The sequence below is a fragment of the Talpa europaea genome (assembly GCF_964194135.1).
Source record: "Talpa europaea genome assembly, chromosome: 5".
Taxonomy (NCBI): Eukaryota; Metazoa; Chordata; class Mammalia; order Eulipotyphla; family Talpidae; genus Talpa; species Talpa europaea.
The window spans coordinates 55,727,904-55,744,577 of NC_140071.1; the positions used below are offsets into that span (position 1 = coordinate 55,727,904).

A 16,674-nucleotide genomic window follows, 5' to 3' on the forward strand; every position below is an offset into this window, starting at 1 on the left:
AGAACAAGACATAATTACAAACTGAATATACCCTGCCAGATTAGTTCCCAGAGAACATGGACTATCTTTAATGCATATAATTTGCCTGAGAATAAGTAGTGATTGGCTAAATAGTTTATCAATAAAGATTCTATCTATCTAGATTATCACTTCATTTTGCATTTTTACTATTTTTAAATAGAGAGGAAAACCTCAGTCTTTACAGTCAGGGTAAATATAAAAGTGACATTTGCAAAATTAGAGTCCACAAATCATAAACCAAGAAATTAGAAATTAATAGTGCATTGCTGCTAAGTGCTAGACAGAACAAAGTTCTTGAATAATTAGTTTGTTACACGAAAGACATTAATAAATAAGCCCATGATCCTTAGACTTTCTATAAACACCAACAATTTATATAATGCAACATTATAAAAACTTCAAAGGATATTTAATAAATGTTTCAGTAAATGCTATCTACATCATTATGATTGTTCCACTGTAGCAAGGTATGAAAATTCCTAAAACGGAAAGAAAAAGTAGCAAAGAAAGCAGAAAACAATGAATCCAATGACCCAGTTCACTGAATAAATATAAATGATCACCATATCCATGTCAAACCACCATCCACGGCTATCATCCTCAAAATGTAGATAATCCATTCTGTGTGCACCATGTGGGAATTGTCTTCTTGTAACTGGAGCTGCTCGTCTGTGGAAACCTAGATGTATGAACACATTATGTTAAAGCTCATTAAATTCAGGTAAGTGCTCATAAAACCATATTTTGAACACAGGCGCCATATTTTGACTTCACTGATTCATATATTGGGTTCCAGACTTTTCAATGATAAGCAATTATCAGAAGTCTCTCAGTTAAGAGTTTAAAGGGTCCAGGCAGTAAAAACAGCAAAAAGCCTGGACTATGGAGTAAGGATACTATCCATGTTCTCTAACTTTGGGGGGCAAGTTACTTGATTTCTTTGGGTCCCAGATTTCTCATCTATACCATCTGATCACTCAAAAGAATTGTGTTTCACACAACATTTTCTAAATTTATTCATTTTATTTTTAGAACAGTTAAAACAGTTACTATAAATTTGTAGTTTCTATCACTCCCTGTACCTTAAATACTGAGAAATTTGCTGTTATTTCAGAGAAATTCTATAAGAAAAATCTCTCCTGCTTTTTAAATTTTTAGCTTTTTACTTAATCTTTTACCTATTTTAGGTATTTTTTCCTACTTTAGGTATTTCTATGCTGATTAATGTTAGTGAGACAGGTCACTACATTAAACTGAGTAGAAAAGATCTAATTCTGATATTTGCCATTAACTCCAGTGATAAAGGTTCTGTGAAGCTCAAGCTTGAAAGAGAATCTGGTTAACACATTGTAACAATTGAGTAATATTTAGTATCATGTTGTAGATCAGGCTGCTTATTCTGCTTGTGGTCACAACTGGGCACAAGTATTGGCTATTTAATGTCAGACTTACTTGATCAATATGAATGATCCTAAGTTACTATTTATGTATGTTATGTATTTTTTTAAATACAAATTTTATATACTTACGGTATAAAACATGATGATTTGGTTTAGTGAAATGAAATTCTATGGGAATGTCTTTATGTCCTTTGCCCATTGTAAAATCAATTAACCAATTTAAAATTATTTGATTTTTTTGCTACTGAGTTATAAGAATTCCTAATCTATTTTGATATTAACCTCTTATCTAATATATAATTTGCAAACATTTTCCTGTGGGTTGCCTTTTTATTTTTTTGATTATTTGCTAGTCAGAGCTTTTGAGTTTGATATAGTCCCATTTGTTTATTTTTGCTTTTGTTACCTGAGTTTTTGCAGTAATATCCAAAAAAAAAAAATCATTGCAAAGGTCCATGTCAAAGACTCAACCCCCTGCATTTTATCCTAGAGTTTTATGGCTTCAGGTTTTATGTTTAAATCTTGCATATACACTTTGCATTGATTTTTTGATTTTCCATTTTAAATACATATTTTTTAATTTTTAAAGATAGGAGTCTGATTTTATTCTTTTGCATGTGGCAGTCCATTTCTTCAGTACCATTTACTGAAGAAACTATCCTTTCCCCATTTAAGCGTCCTTATTCAAAATTGATTAATTGTATATTTGTGAATTTATTGTTGAGCTCTCTGTTTTGTCTCACTGTTCTATGTATCTGTTTTTATGGCAGTACCATCAGTTTTGATTACTGTAGTTTTGCAATACAATCTGAAACCAGGACCTATGATGAGTCTCTGTTCTTTCTCAAAATTGTTTTGGTTATTAGGGGTTTTTTTGTTCCAAAAAATGTGAAGGATTTCTCAACTCTGAAAGGACTTTTCAACTCTGTTGAGTGAGAAGATTCTGTACCAGGAACTAAATTTTATTCACACCTAATCACAACCTCTTATTCATGATAAACTGAGAATTAGTTTGGAATTAATATATGGTTTAAAGAGTATCCAATACTATTAGTACATTTTAAATTATGCTATTTTATTTGTAGTGCATTTTTTAAAATCAAGGTAATGTTGATAACTATGTTATTTTAAAGAACACAATACAGACACATAGTTCATACATTTTTGGCCATATATTATTGTGGGGAAAAAAGCATAGTGAGGTGAAAATCATACCCTTCAAGAACTCATAAAATTTGATTTTTTGTGCCAATATGAAACTGACTATTTGGTCAAATCAAAATAGTTTTGTGTATTTACTGAGATGTTCACATGGTTTTCTTTTTTTTTTTTTTAAATCTGTGAGTGTGTTACTTCTGGGTAGAACATAATGGTTTGAGATGTTGAGCAATCTTTCTTCTTCCTTCATAAAACCTAGCAATGTACTAGGCAGACGTTAATCTGTTTCCAAGGTCCCAGAGTTTTGGATGATGGAGAGCACTTGGGGGTTCAGGGAGAAATTCTTTCATTAGTGTTACTATGAATTCTGATAGATGAAGTAACTTACAAAACTGTTAAAGGGTGATAATCATGAAAGTTGACTATGACTTATTTTCCCTAATGAAATAGAAGAAAAGATAAAAACTTCTTGAAGAAATTCATTGTGTGATATCAAAGAGTGAGAAGGAACTGTGAAGAAAATCTTCAAGTCATCAGATTTAGAAAGAATAGAAAGAAAACCAGCATTCCAGAATCTTAAACAGGTACTTCTGCCTCCTCTTAAATTCTGTTTTGGAAAAAGTTTTAGCTCTGAAGTATTTCTCTCGTCTCCTAGAAAAGGCTATTTTTTTTTCCTACAGAATATGGCTTAAATTTATGTTCAGCATTAAACACCATGGAATAGGCTCTGTTATTTTGAAGATTCTTTCAGAGTCAGAAAGACTGTCAACAATTATTAATTTTTGCAGTAAGCAATTTGAACAGTGCTTATAGGGTACTCAAAATGTGCTTGTTAACAGGATGTACAAGTGCTTATAAACAAGGATAGACTTTAGAGACTAGAATAATGAGCGTATTTTTTTGAGAATATCCCAAATTAGGCCTCTTAAATGTATTTTCAGCAGTAGATGTTATTATGAATATATTTGAGATATATTTTGTAGTTCTTATGAAAAATATTCTTTAGAGGTTAATTTAGAGAGCCCTGAGATCAGTATTTTAAAGGAATTTATCCTATTCCTCATGTGTGATGGGACAGACAAAAGGTTGAAGCACAGTGTTTTACTGCTCTGTATTCTTCATATTACATAATAATTTTGTTGTGTCAAAAGTTGATTGATATAAGTAGGCCTTAGCAGAGGTGGAGTGATATTTTTATAGGCACAAGTAGGTATAGAGTTATTCTGTTAAATATACTTGAAAAGTGAATGCAAAATGAATTTAAAATTTTATCTTTCCTATATCTTTGATTCCAGAGTCAAATGTACTAATCCTACAATATTAACTTTTTATATTGAGTAAGTTAAATATTTTACAGATTATTTATCATTCTATATACCTGCTTTATTTCCAGTATAGTTTATAAAGTTATAAGGCAAAATGAAAACATTTTTAAATGCTTTGCCTTTTTTGAAAACTTTCATTGTTGTAAAACATATACCATGAAAGTTGCCATTTTCACCACTCTTAGTATTTAATTCAGTGACATTTATTACATTAACAAAGTTATATAATCACTACCCTGTCTCCCCAAAATTTTTTTCATTACCATACCACAAGGAGGAACTCTGCAGTCATTAAAGAGTAATTCACTTTCCTACTCTCTACAGCCCTTGGTTATCTCTAATTTCTTTCTCTGTAACTTTGCCCATTTCAGACACCTTATGTAAACGGGATCATATAAATCCATCCATTTTTGTCTTGCTTATTTTGCTTAATATAATGTTTTCAGTGTTCACTTATATGGTAGCATGCATCAGAACTTCATTCCTTTTTATGACCAAATAATGTTCCATTGTATGTATATACTACAGTTTATTTATCCATTAATTTGTTTATAGATATCTGGGTTGTTTTCATCTTTTGGCTGTAGTAAGTAATGCCGCAATGAATATTAGCACACAAGTATCTGTTTTAGCCCCTGTTTTTAATTCTTTTGGGTATATTCCCAGTAGAATTGTTGAGTCATATGATAATTCTGTGTTTAGCTTTCTGAGGAGGAAACGCTAAACTTGTTTCATAGTGGGATGCATCATTTTCCATTGCTATCAACGAAATATAAGGATTACAATTTTCCACATTCTTGCCAATTTCTTTTTCTTTTTTATTATAGTTACCCTGGTAGGTGTGAATTTCACTATGGGTTTGACTTGCATTCATTTACCTAATGATGTTGAACATCTTTATATGTACTTAGTGCCTATTGGTAATCTTTTTTTGAGCAATGTCTATTCAAGTCAGTTGCCAAGTTTTAAATTGAGATGTTTGTTTTCTTGCTGAGTTCTTTATATATTCTGGCTATTTAAATCTTATCAGATGTTATGTTTTGCAAATATTTTCACCTTTTATGTAGGTTGCCTTGTCACCTTCATGATACTGTTTTGATAACAAAATTTTACATTTTGATGAAGTTAAATTGTATTGCTCATGCTTTTGGTATAATACCTAAGAATCCACTGATTAGGAGACTGACCTCTATTTCTAAGAGTTTAACAGTTTTCACCCTTATATTTAGGTCATTAGTCTATTAATTTGCAGTTAATTTTTGTATGGCAAGTCCTTAAATAACACTGTTTCATTCAAAGTTGTTTTATTATGATATTAATGAGGAAAAAAAAAAACACCACCACCCTGGCTGACATTGAACAAAATGGTATTATTCTGGGACCTGCTTTCAGCATATAAATTGTTTCACTTAATGTCACAGTTTCTAATAGTCTATCAATTATGTTAAGTGAGGACTCAATGCAGATGGTATGAGAGAAGAGTTCAACTTTATTCTTTTGCATGTAGAAATTGAATTGTTTCATGACTATCTGTTGAAGAGTCATTTTTCCTGATTGAATGAATTTAACACCCTTGTCAAAAAACCAGTTGATCACAGACATACTGACTCTTTATTCAGTTGATTTATATGTCTCTCCTTATACCAGTACCACAAAGTTTTGATAGCTTTGTAGTATTGAAATGGGAAGTGTGAATCCTACAATGTTGTCCTTTTTTTTTAAATTGTCTTGGTTATTCAGGACCCCCTTGAAGTTCCATGCAAATATGAGGATAAGCTTTTCATTTCTATGAAAAATGGCTATTATAATTTTCATAGGAATTCTGTTGAATCTATAGATAGCTTAGCTTTGGTTAGGACTGCTATCTTAACACTATTGTCTCCTAGTTCATGAAAATGAGCTATCCTTCTACTTTAGTTCTTTAAAATTTTTTTTCAGCAATGTTGTTTTTAGTGCAAGTCTTTCACATCCTTAGTTAAAAGTTGTCCTAGTTATTTATTCTTACAGATGAAGTTACTTTCTTAATATTCCAATGTGATAAACACAATGATTTTTTGTGTTAATCTCATGACCTATAACTTTGCTTAATGTGTTTATTAGGTGTAAAAATTTTCATAGATTCTTTAGGATTTTCTATGTATCAGATATGCTGTTTGTAAACAGAGATTAATTTACATCTTTCCAATTTGGATGCCTTTTATTTGTGTTTATTATCTAATTGCTCTGGTAAAATTTCTAGCACAATGTTGAATAGCAGTGGTGAAATAGGACATCTTTGTCATATTCATAATCTTAGGGGAAAAGCTTTCAGACTTTCAAACTGAGTTTGATATTAGTTATGAGTTTTTCATAAATTCCATTTATCATGTTGAGGATGTTCCCATCTAATCCTAAGTTTATCATGAAAGGGTGCTTGATTTTGTCAAATGTCTTTTATGCATCAATCAAGATGATTTTCCCCTTCATTTTATTAATATGGTATATTAGATTGGTTTTCTTCTCTTAACCCACCCCTGTATTCCTTGCAAAAACACCATAGTGTATAATTCTTTTAATATGCTATTTAAATCATTTTAATAGAACTTTTTGAGGGTTTGTGCATCTATATTCATAAGGGATATTGGTTTATAATTTTCTTATGTCTTTAGCTTTTCATATTGAATTAGGAAGTGTTCCCTTCTCTTCAGTTTTTTTGAAGATTTACAGAAAGATTGGTGTTATTTCTATAAATATTTGGTACAATTCACCAGTTATTTCATTTGGCTTATTTCATTGGATTTTTTGATAGGAGGTCTTTGAGAGGAAGGGCTGATAATAATGCCTAGATTTGTGTAAGTGAGCTACTTTCAAGCTAAGAGGCTATTGAGCAAGCTCACTGCCTGCACAGGAAAATGAGCCAGGACCAGGGCACTTGGGTTGTTACAACTTAGGAGTTCACTTGTTGTGCACTGTAGGACCCCGGAGAGCACCCTTCACACAGACAACTACATAAAAGGCACTTTATCGAGTTCTACCCTCCATCCTCTTCATATTTCAATATGGGAAATGTGTTAAGCCCCCCCCCCCAATATTATGAACTTCTGCCTAAATTCTATGAGGCTGTAGGGGATTTCATTCTGCTTTTTGGGCTAACTACATAGCCTATTGTATTGCACTGGTATCAGCATATGTCATATGGGGAAACTTGGCTACAGGTTTGCACTCTTTTTCCAATCTCACATGTCACTCCATATGGTTATCAAAACCTTGCTGATTTCTTTATCCCTACTTGAGTTCTTAGCCTATGGCAACATTAATCCCCTGATAATTCTCAGACTCAGGAAATTCTTCTCGTGAAGCAAATAGCTGGCAGTATTAGACTTCCTGGGGGAACTTCCCCATATTGGAATTTCAACTCATTCAGTCTTCTTTAATTTTACAAAACTCTCTCTGATTTATTTATAAGTATGAATTTTATAATTTGTTACCCCCCCCAAGATACTGCCATTGAGAATTATCACTTGCTATCACTTATATTTTGCTCAGAAGAGGAAATCCCCACTGCTGTTATTGTCAGAAATAAGTTTGACCAATGTCTACCCCTGGGATTCCCCAGGATTCTGTGGTTTTCTTCTTCATTGTCCTCAGAATCAGGGCATATGCATCCCTCCAATTTGGCCTCCTCATATACTAATGCCAATGATCAAACAAGATTGTAGCTGATGATCAAACAAGATTGCTGTTCTTCACTGCTGAACCAGGAGAGGACAGTTCTGCATCCTCTTTTGCCACTATATCTCAGAATAGTGGATATCTATAATTTTCCACATTTTCTGATGATTTGGAACAAAAGGACAACACATCACAAATAATAACCTGCAGCCACTGCACAGACCCAGATTCAGTCTTAGTATATTTTTATACCCCTTGCACACTTCAGTGTGCTAGGGATGAGTATCCTTCATCACCCACAAGAGAACAACATCAGTGTGATTACAAAACTGGGATAACATGATGACAAAGTCTCAGAAATAGAGTTAAGTTTTCCTTTACCTCTCTTAAGGTCCACATCCTTAATCTAGAATTTTTATCCCAAGATTGACCAGTTTCCCAGCAAGATTTTTTGCTGAAGCATTTTTCTGAAGCATTTTTAAAAATTAACTTATACCATTTATTAGACACTGATAGTTCAGTTTGAGTTTGGCTGTCCTGAGTTCCTTTACTGCCTTCCTAGCCGTTCTTAACCGAAACTTAAAAAAAATCTAGTGTCATGTACCTGCTTATCTTATTTCATGTTCCAACATTTTAATTTTGTGCCATCTATTCTTTAGGTTAGTTGAGAAAGCACAGTATTAGAACTGTGAACTCAGGGCCAAGGTAAAGACTACATGGTGTTCCCTCTCCCACCATGAGAATTTGGAGAATTTGTATTTGTAAATTTCAGTGATCTTGTGGTAGGGTGGACTTTAAAAGTATGTGTGTATGTATGCACTTGTCATATATACACATTTTTAAATCAAGATAGCATTTTCAATATCCAACTTCATATGGAATTAATAAACAAGTTCTAGATAGAAAAAAAATAATGAGGGGGATTGATTTGGGTGTGTGTCTATGTTTGTGGTGGGGGGAAGAGGAAGAGAGAGGGACTAAAACACTACTGGTAGTTTTAAAAATGCCAGTTATGAAATGAAGATATTTGACCAAATTTACAATTTCTATAATTTATCTGGACCCTAAACTTAATTTTGAGTTTACTGCCTAATTGAACTATTCAGCTCTAAACAGCCTATGGATTCAGTGACCCAACATGAGAATCATCCTGGGTAACATTAAAAGGAATGCAAACAATCTACAGAAACAAGATCTAGCACTTTACAAATCTGTTACAGGTACTAGTTGCACTGATAAGTCTATCAATCTTAGTTCTTTCTGTTTCTAGGCATTGTACCCTTAGATTATTTTATCAGAATGTAATTGACATGATTTGGGTAACTCTGTTGTCAGCATTTCTGGATCAATCAAGACACTGAAACTAGTTTTCATGAGAAATAGCTGAAGGAATGTGGAAATTTAGTATATGGAATGAAGATTTGCAAAAAAAAAAAAATCAAACATATCCTTGTATATTCGAAGAATGGTCATATGGAGTAAAAATGAACCAATAACAGAAACCTGTGAGAAGTAAGATTTTGTTCAGCATAGAAATTTTTCTGATAGAGTAGTTAAAATGGACAAGCTTACTTTTTCAGGTAGTGAATTCCCTGTCATTGCATGTTACAGGCAGAGTGTACAAGTTCATTTCTGGGTGTGATTGTTGAGCCTATTCTGTGTTGGTTGGAGAAGTTAATTATGTATCTTCTCTGACTCTTCTGAATCTATGATTTTACAATTTAGTGGGATTGTATATAACTACTTGTTTTTAAAGTAGTTTATGTTAATGTAGGGCTTATTACTGGGTCATCCTCTGAAATAAAATTTAAACTCACGAGTAAATCCTGTAGCAAAAATAGGGCTTAATTCTGTAACTGGAAAAGAAAAAGACACTTTAGAATTTGTAGGCCCTTTCAAATATACTATCTTGTGAACTAAATTATTCTAGTTTTGGGGGAAATGTAAAAGTTCTTCTAAAAGGCAGCACCAAGTCTACAGAACATTTAAAATCTCTGACTTACTTCCAACTTTCTGAGAAGGCAGATTTCTAGGTTATATTCAAACTCCTGTTGTTGGAACATGTACTGTTTTGTTTTCTATTAGTGAAAAACACTCTTTTCCATGTGGATATTCTTTTATTTATACTGAGCATGTTCAGACATGCAGAATCAATCTAACACCTTCAGACCAAATAAAGCAATTTCTAAATCATGCACAAGAAATGAAGGGGTTTGTCATAAATAAGTCTCAAACACTTGCCTTTCTGCTTCATATTTCTATTACAGTCAGAAAAACAAGAAAGGAAACCTATAACCCTATGTTTGTTACAGCACTATTTACAATAGTCAATATTTGGAGATACAACATTTTAAGTCATTTAAATCATTAAATGTTTTGTTCCCATTTTTTGACTTGACTATATTTAGAAAAAATAATCAGCAATATAGAACTTTTTATTTTTTGTCAAAAAAATTTTTTTTTGTAAAAAATAACTTCTAAGCTAGTTTGCGTAATAGGTAAAATTTTTTTTTAGGGAATCAACTGAAATATCATGATTGATAATGTCAGTTGGATACTAATAAACAGAGGATGCAACACCTGGAAATGGTAGATATTTCAGGGAACTAAGAATTAGCACCTGATGAGAGATGTAAAGTGATAGCTCACATTTCTCTGGAGTGTTAACTCTTTCCATTATTCAAAGTATATATTTGTAAGAAGAACGAAAATTAAAATATATCTGCTCACTCATCATTATCTCCAAGACAATGCCTAGTAGAATGAAAAAGAATGGGTCTATTCTAGTAAGTACAAAATAACTTCATGGCTGAATGAATTCAAAGAATTAGCAAACCAAATTTGGCAGTGTACGAAAGAAGCAGAAGTGTAACAGCAGGTTAACATTAGAAAATCTATCACAATCTACGAATATTATACATTAACAGAGTAAAGTCATTATGATCACCTCAAAAATACTGGAAAAAATTCACAAAATTAATAATTCATGTAAGAAAAAGATGTCAGCAAACTGGGAACAAATGGAATCCTTCTTAAAGCCTGATGAAGGGTATCTACCTACCTCAAAAACACATTCTATTCAATGCAAATATTACAAATATTCCTTTTAAAATCAGGGATGCTGCACTTTTGCTCTTCAACATCAAATAGATATCCTAACTCAGGAAGTACAGCAAGGGAAAAAAAACATACGTATTAGATAGAAAGATATGTTGTACTTATTTGAAGATAATACAGATATAATTGTCTTCACTGAATGCTCCCCAATCCCTATAAATGGACTTAGTAAGATCATTTAGGAAGGCTGCTAAGTATCAGGTCAAAATCTCAACCAGTAACATTTTTGTGCAACAATAGTTAGGAAATACTTTAAAAGACCAAGCATCATTTAAAATAAATTTCAAAAAAAAAAAAGTGGGCTATTTGAAGAAAGATAACTTTCTATAACATAAGAGATAGACTCTGGATTAAATCTCACAATGAGAAAAGTAAAACTGTAAAGTTAACATAATGGAAGCTAAGGAAACCTTTCTGACCTGGGGTTGGGGAAGAATTTCTTAAATAAAACTTCAAAACACAAATAAAATTTAAAAAGATTTAATTACGTTAAAGTTAAGAATTTCTTTCAATGAGGGATACCATGGGAAAATTTAATATTCAGATGATAAAATGGAATAAAAATTTGTAAGGCTTAAGGGGTTAATATCTAGAAAATGTAAGAAATTCTGGAAAACTGATAACCTAGAAAATAGAAACCTCTTAAAATAATGAAGAAAACAGTCACAAAATTGGTATTCTAAAGGCTAAAAAGCATTTGAAGTGATATCAAATTATTAGACATCAGATATACAGGCATGATATAACAAGGGTTCCTAATTCCTATTCTTTGTCAACACTGGGTCATCTCCCTTTGTTGTATGTTTTTCCAACTTTCAAGCACTATTGATAAGTATGTATACTGGCCATTTGCAAGAACTGCTGGCATTATTTAGTGAAGCTAAGTATATTGATATTCTGTGACCTAGATGTTCTGCTCCTGAGTCTACACGCTGCGCAACTAGGTGCAACTAGGATATTCATTAGTACTACTACAAGTAGTACAAGTAGTAGTAGTACTAATTAAAGTTAAGAATTAACTTAGAGATTTAAAGGTATTCTGTATTCTAGTCTGTGTACAGATGGAAGGTGGTAGATGCATACTGTAATAAGCTTTAAGGAGAACCAAAGAGTGGAGGTACATATATCAACTAGATGAATCTAAAAGTATAGTGCTAGGTGAAAGAAATAAAAAATAGAATACAATATAAAACATCATTTTCATAAATTAAAAAATGCAGAAAACAACAGTACACATTATATAAGGAAACCAAAAAAAAGAGATACACATAAAATAAATCCAATATAATAGAAAGTAGGATATGGGGAAAAAGAAAATGACTGTTTGAATTACTAATGATGATATGCCATAAATCAGGAAGTAGGACTGGCAAAACTCTGCATTTGAGAAGAGGACAAAAACTTAGCAAATACAAAGGAATAAATCTAACCAAAATATGTATAATATATTTGTAAAGAAAATTATGAAACTTTATCATAAGATACTAAAAATTTAGAAAACCTAAATCAAAGAAAAACCAGTTTGTAGATAGAGAATGTTATCAGAGTAAGGTGTCAGGTGTCTCCAAACTGACTCATACATTGAGTAGGACCTCCCTTCCTCAAGCCCATGGCATTTTTCATAAAATTTCACAGCAGAATGCTAAAATTTACATGGAAGAGCAAAGAGCCAAAATTTGCTTTTAGCTAAGATACTCTTGCATTACAACAAGTTTGAAGGAAGAGGGTATCAAGATTTAGTATAAAGCTGTAGTAATTAACACAGTATGGAATTGACAAAAGAATAAGCAAATAAGCCAATAGAACCAAATAAAGTTCTCAGAAATAGATTCACATACATAAAAATTTAAAATACACCAGATGAGTACTATGGAGCATTTGGGAAATAACTAATTATTTTCAATAAAAAATAATAATTAAATAGGAAAAAATCCCAAAGTAATTGGATGCCTACTTACAACACAGCAAAACAACACACCAAAACCACCACCCCCCTTCCAAAATATAGGAAACAATAACATGAATCAATCTCAGAAATGTTTACAACTATTGAAAAATGCACAGGAAAATATCTGTGTGCCCCTGGAGTAGAGAAAAATTTCTGAAGGCATATAGATGGAAAGATGATGAAGAAAATGAACAGCCAGAACTTAAGATATCATAAAGAGAAACACCATAACTAGGAGAGGATAGATGCCATTCACATAGTCAACAGAAAAAGCAGTCACCAGAAAACACTTTATGACTCTCAAAAATAAACAAGAATAATACAACCAAATAGGAAAATGAACAAAACTTATAAGCAGTCATTTCATTGAAGAAGAAATGCAATGGCCAATATGTAAAGTTAGTAATTCGAGTGAGGGAAATTAAACTCTAAGGGAATATGATTTTATACCTATTAGACTGGAAAAATATAAAGGACAGAAAATATCAAATGTGATGACATGCTGGGGTTAATCAGTACAGTCATTTAAGGAAATGATCTGGCTTAGGTTATCAAGGTAAAGATGTGCTTTTCCTATGACCCACTAGTTTTCCACTGACACTTATCCTATAGGAATTCTTAAGCTCCAGGAGATATGAAAAGAACATTTACATCAGCATTGTTTATAATAACAAAAGCAGCAACTCAGTTGTTTGCATAGGATAAATTGTGCCATATTCACATAATGTACAATAGTATAGAAATAAAAATGAATGTGGTTACATTTCTTGAAATGAATGAACTCAAGAAAAAACACAGAATGACAAAGCAACTGCAGAAGGACACATATACATGCAGAAGAACAGTTACTGCTGCAAAAGTTCAAAACAAGCAAGATTAAATAACATTTAGTATATATAAGTAGCTAGTATAAAGATATGAAAAATACAAACCTCATGGAAGCAAGAAGTAAACAAAAAGTACAGAAGATGCTTCTGTACTTAATAATATTGGTTATTAATAAATCTGGTTTGTGATTAAAATCCTGAATGACTTTTCAGGCCTAATCATAGACAATTACATAAGTCTTACTTGTAAGCCTTGAGGAGAGAGCTGCCCTCCTCACACCCAACTTGATGTATAGTCAGTACATTACAGTCCCTAAAGGAGTTGTGGTCAAGGTCTCCGTCCCTGTGGACAGTGAAGTTCTTTTGTATATTTGCATTCCTAGTCCCAGCACCTGTAGTTCCAGGTCCTTTATTTGAGGCTTCGAGGGCTTGTATCGGTGCCTTTACCAAGACCTCTACTGCATGCACAAAGGGGAGACCCCACTCTGAATTAATATCTAGTACTTTTCCACTCCTAACTCTTCCCATTCCTAGTCTCCACCCACCCTTTTCTCCCCAAACATACATGCTCCAGGGACCACTGAATTGCCAGATTCTTATCTGGAGCTCCCTCAGCAGTAAGAGACAGCCACAGCTGTGCTGGTGCATGAGGAAAAATGGAATAGGGGAAGCCAACATTTCCTCTGGTTTTAGACTCTTGCTTCTACCACTTCACCAAGAGACTAAAGACTTAACTCTTTCCATTTTGGCTGAGCCTGACAGCTCAGCACTGTTAAGCTCCTTATAGTAATACATTTCTTAAGTTAGATTGTATAATAAAACTACTTTGAACCTCCTCCATAAATACTTATAAAAAAGTTAAGATCTGTGGAACTTCTATGGGGAGGACAAATAAGGAAATCACATAGAAATAACTGTTTAAATTATAGCTTCAGTGAGAGAGAATATAAAAAGACAAAGGAAATTGCAGGGTTAGCAGAAAGGTGCTTCATTCTTTTAAAAAGTTGGGTGTAGAGAAGAAGATAGGATACAAAGGAACATTTTAAAGCATATAATTCATATTATAAATTTTCTCTTCTTTGACATGAAATCCTTTAAGGTATTCTTATTTTGATTTCATACTGTATTTTGTGACATAAATAAAATTTAAATGTTTCTATGCCAAATCTATGGATAATGGGTTTTGCTGTATTGATCTTACTGGTCATCTTATGTAGGTGTTTCTTCTGTTCCTGGGAGATCAGTAATCCCTGAAGATCTCATATCTGAACCTTTACAACCAAAGCTCATAATAACATAAGGAGTAAATACTAAAACTGCACAGTAGTTCATGTTCTGATAGACCATTGTCTTTAAAAAGATTTAAAATGACATTTAGTATATATATTCTAAATTACATTTTATATTTATATTGTAAGATAATCATTATACAGTAACAAACTCTCAAAGGTGAAAAAGTTATTAGAGATAACCTTGACTATTCCATACTTTGATAATTCCTTATATCTATTAGCACAATTAGTTATTTAAAATGTGACTTCACATTAGCTCATTTGATCCTCATAACAATGACATTCATAGATACAACTGTTCCCATTTTACAATTCAGAAAAGAGAAACAAAAGTTTTTTCCATGATGTCCCTGCCGTCAGATAACAGGTTCAACCTTAGACCCAAAAACTGGTTTTCCTTTTTTATTAGACATATGAGATACTCTCTATACCAAGGTTCTTCCACTTTCTACTTGCCCTAAACTTGTTGTACAACTGTAAAATATTAACTTAGTTATGATATTGTATTAGAATCTTTATAAATACCAGTGTTTTTTAAATCAAATCTGTTACTTTTGAGATGAATTGAATTATCTACATATTAAAAATTACAAAAAGCAAAACAAAGTAAACTTAATCATGCATTTCTCTCAAATTTGCTTTTATCATAGTCTTATTTCTTTCTCTCTTTTTAAAAATATTTATTTATTTTTGCATACAAGAACTGGGGTACAGGCCAGAGGTGCAGGGGGTGAGGGGATTCACCAGAGACAGAGTAGAGAACAGAACAGGAGGATTGACTGAAATGTACTGCTAAGGGGAACAACAGGCAAGACAGAAGAGGTCTGCTGCACCATGTGGATTCCTCCCTGGCCAGGGATCAAACTCGTGCTGCAGTGCCTGCGGATAGCTTTATATCGCTGCGTCTAAACCCCTTGTGCCACCAGGGAGGCCCCGGTCTCATTTTTTTTCATATGCATACCTGAAGTTTTCAACAAGGATACTTAGTAAAATCCTTACTTAAAATTGATCAATACAGAAATCTATTTCCATTTTTAAGACACAGAGAAAAGAGCTTTAAGGAGAGACTTTGGTGAAAATTACCAGACTTCTTTTTTATTCTTTTTTGCATTTGTTGCCTTACCTCCAAAAAGATGGAATGCTTTTCTGCAGCTTGGTAGAGGCCATTTTGCAGAGTTGGATTTCTGAAAGCTTTGTTTTATTTTCAAATATTCTTTAGCAAAGAATGTTTTTGTGGCATTGTTAAGTTCTAAAGAAAAGAAAATAGTATTTTAATGTATTCAATTGAATAAAATGGTAAGAAAATGAAAAATGATTATCACAGTGTTCTGAGAATAAATTCAGATCTCTTTAAGGCTGACGACAAAAGGAGATTCAATCGTTTTTTTAACTCAAGCAAACATAGTTCCCTCATATTCACATTTGAAGTAACTTGATGTACATACACATAGAACAGACATCTACTGAATAGCTTCTATGACAGACACGATACCAGATATGGAGGACACAGTGATGAAAAAGCCATAATCCTTGCCCTCAAGAAGACTGAGGATTAAAAGATGAACAAAGCATATAGGCAAAAAAAGAGGAATTATGTATAAGCATAGTAACAGGAAAGTCAGAGTGTGGTCAGGGTTCAGGAGTGATAATGAAAAGGAAAAACACACTTTAGACATGTTTACTTCATAACCTTTTTAATTCTATATGTGATAAGTAGAGCATTTACTGAGTCTAATGCTATGATTTGAAGAAGCTTTAAAATGTAAAACTTTTAAAATGTAAAACTAAATTTTCAGTCTCTTAAAATGCTTGCTAATGAGAAAGAGAAAGAAAAAAAGACTATGTATGAAGTCTTTCTCTATAGTGTATAACATATATAATCTATATATAGACTATCATCAGTCTCTTTAATACATATGTATGTATAGCTTTCTG

At 32.5% G+C, this 16,674-nt stretch overlaps 1 protein-coding gene across 2 annotated transcripts in view; it reads right to left on the reverse strand.

Moving 5' to 3' along the window:
* Positions 1-500: 500 nt before the first annotated feature.
* RNF180 (ring finger protein 180) overlaps positions 501-16,674 on the reverse strand; it is a gene marked incomplete at both ends in the record, with an annotated part of 85,113 nt that continues 68,939 nt past the window's right edge. For both annotated transcript variants that reach the window (XM_084233412.1, XM_084233411.1), the window contains 2 exons: positions 501-700; positions 15,863-15,988. In XM_084233412.1, coding sequence (XP_084089538.1) covers positions 501-700; positions 15,863-15,988 — 326 coding nt within the window. The remainder of the gene's footprint in view (positions 701-15,862; positions 15,989-16,674) is intronic.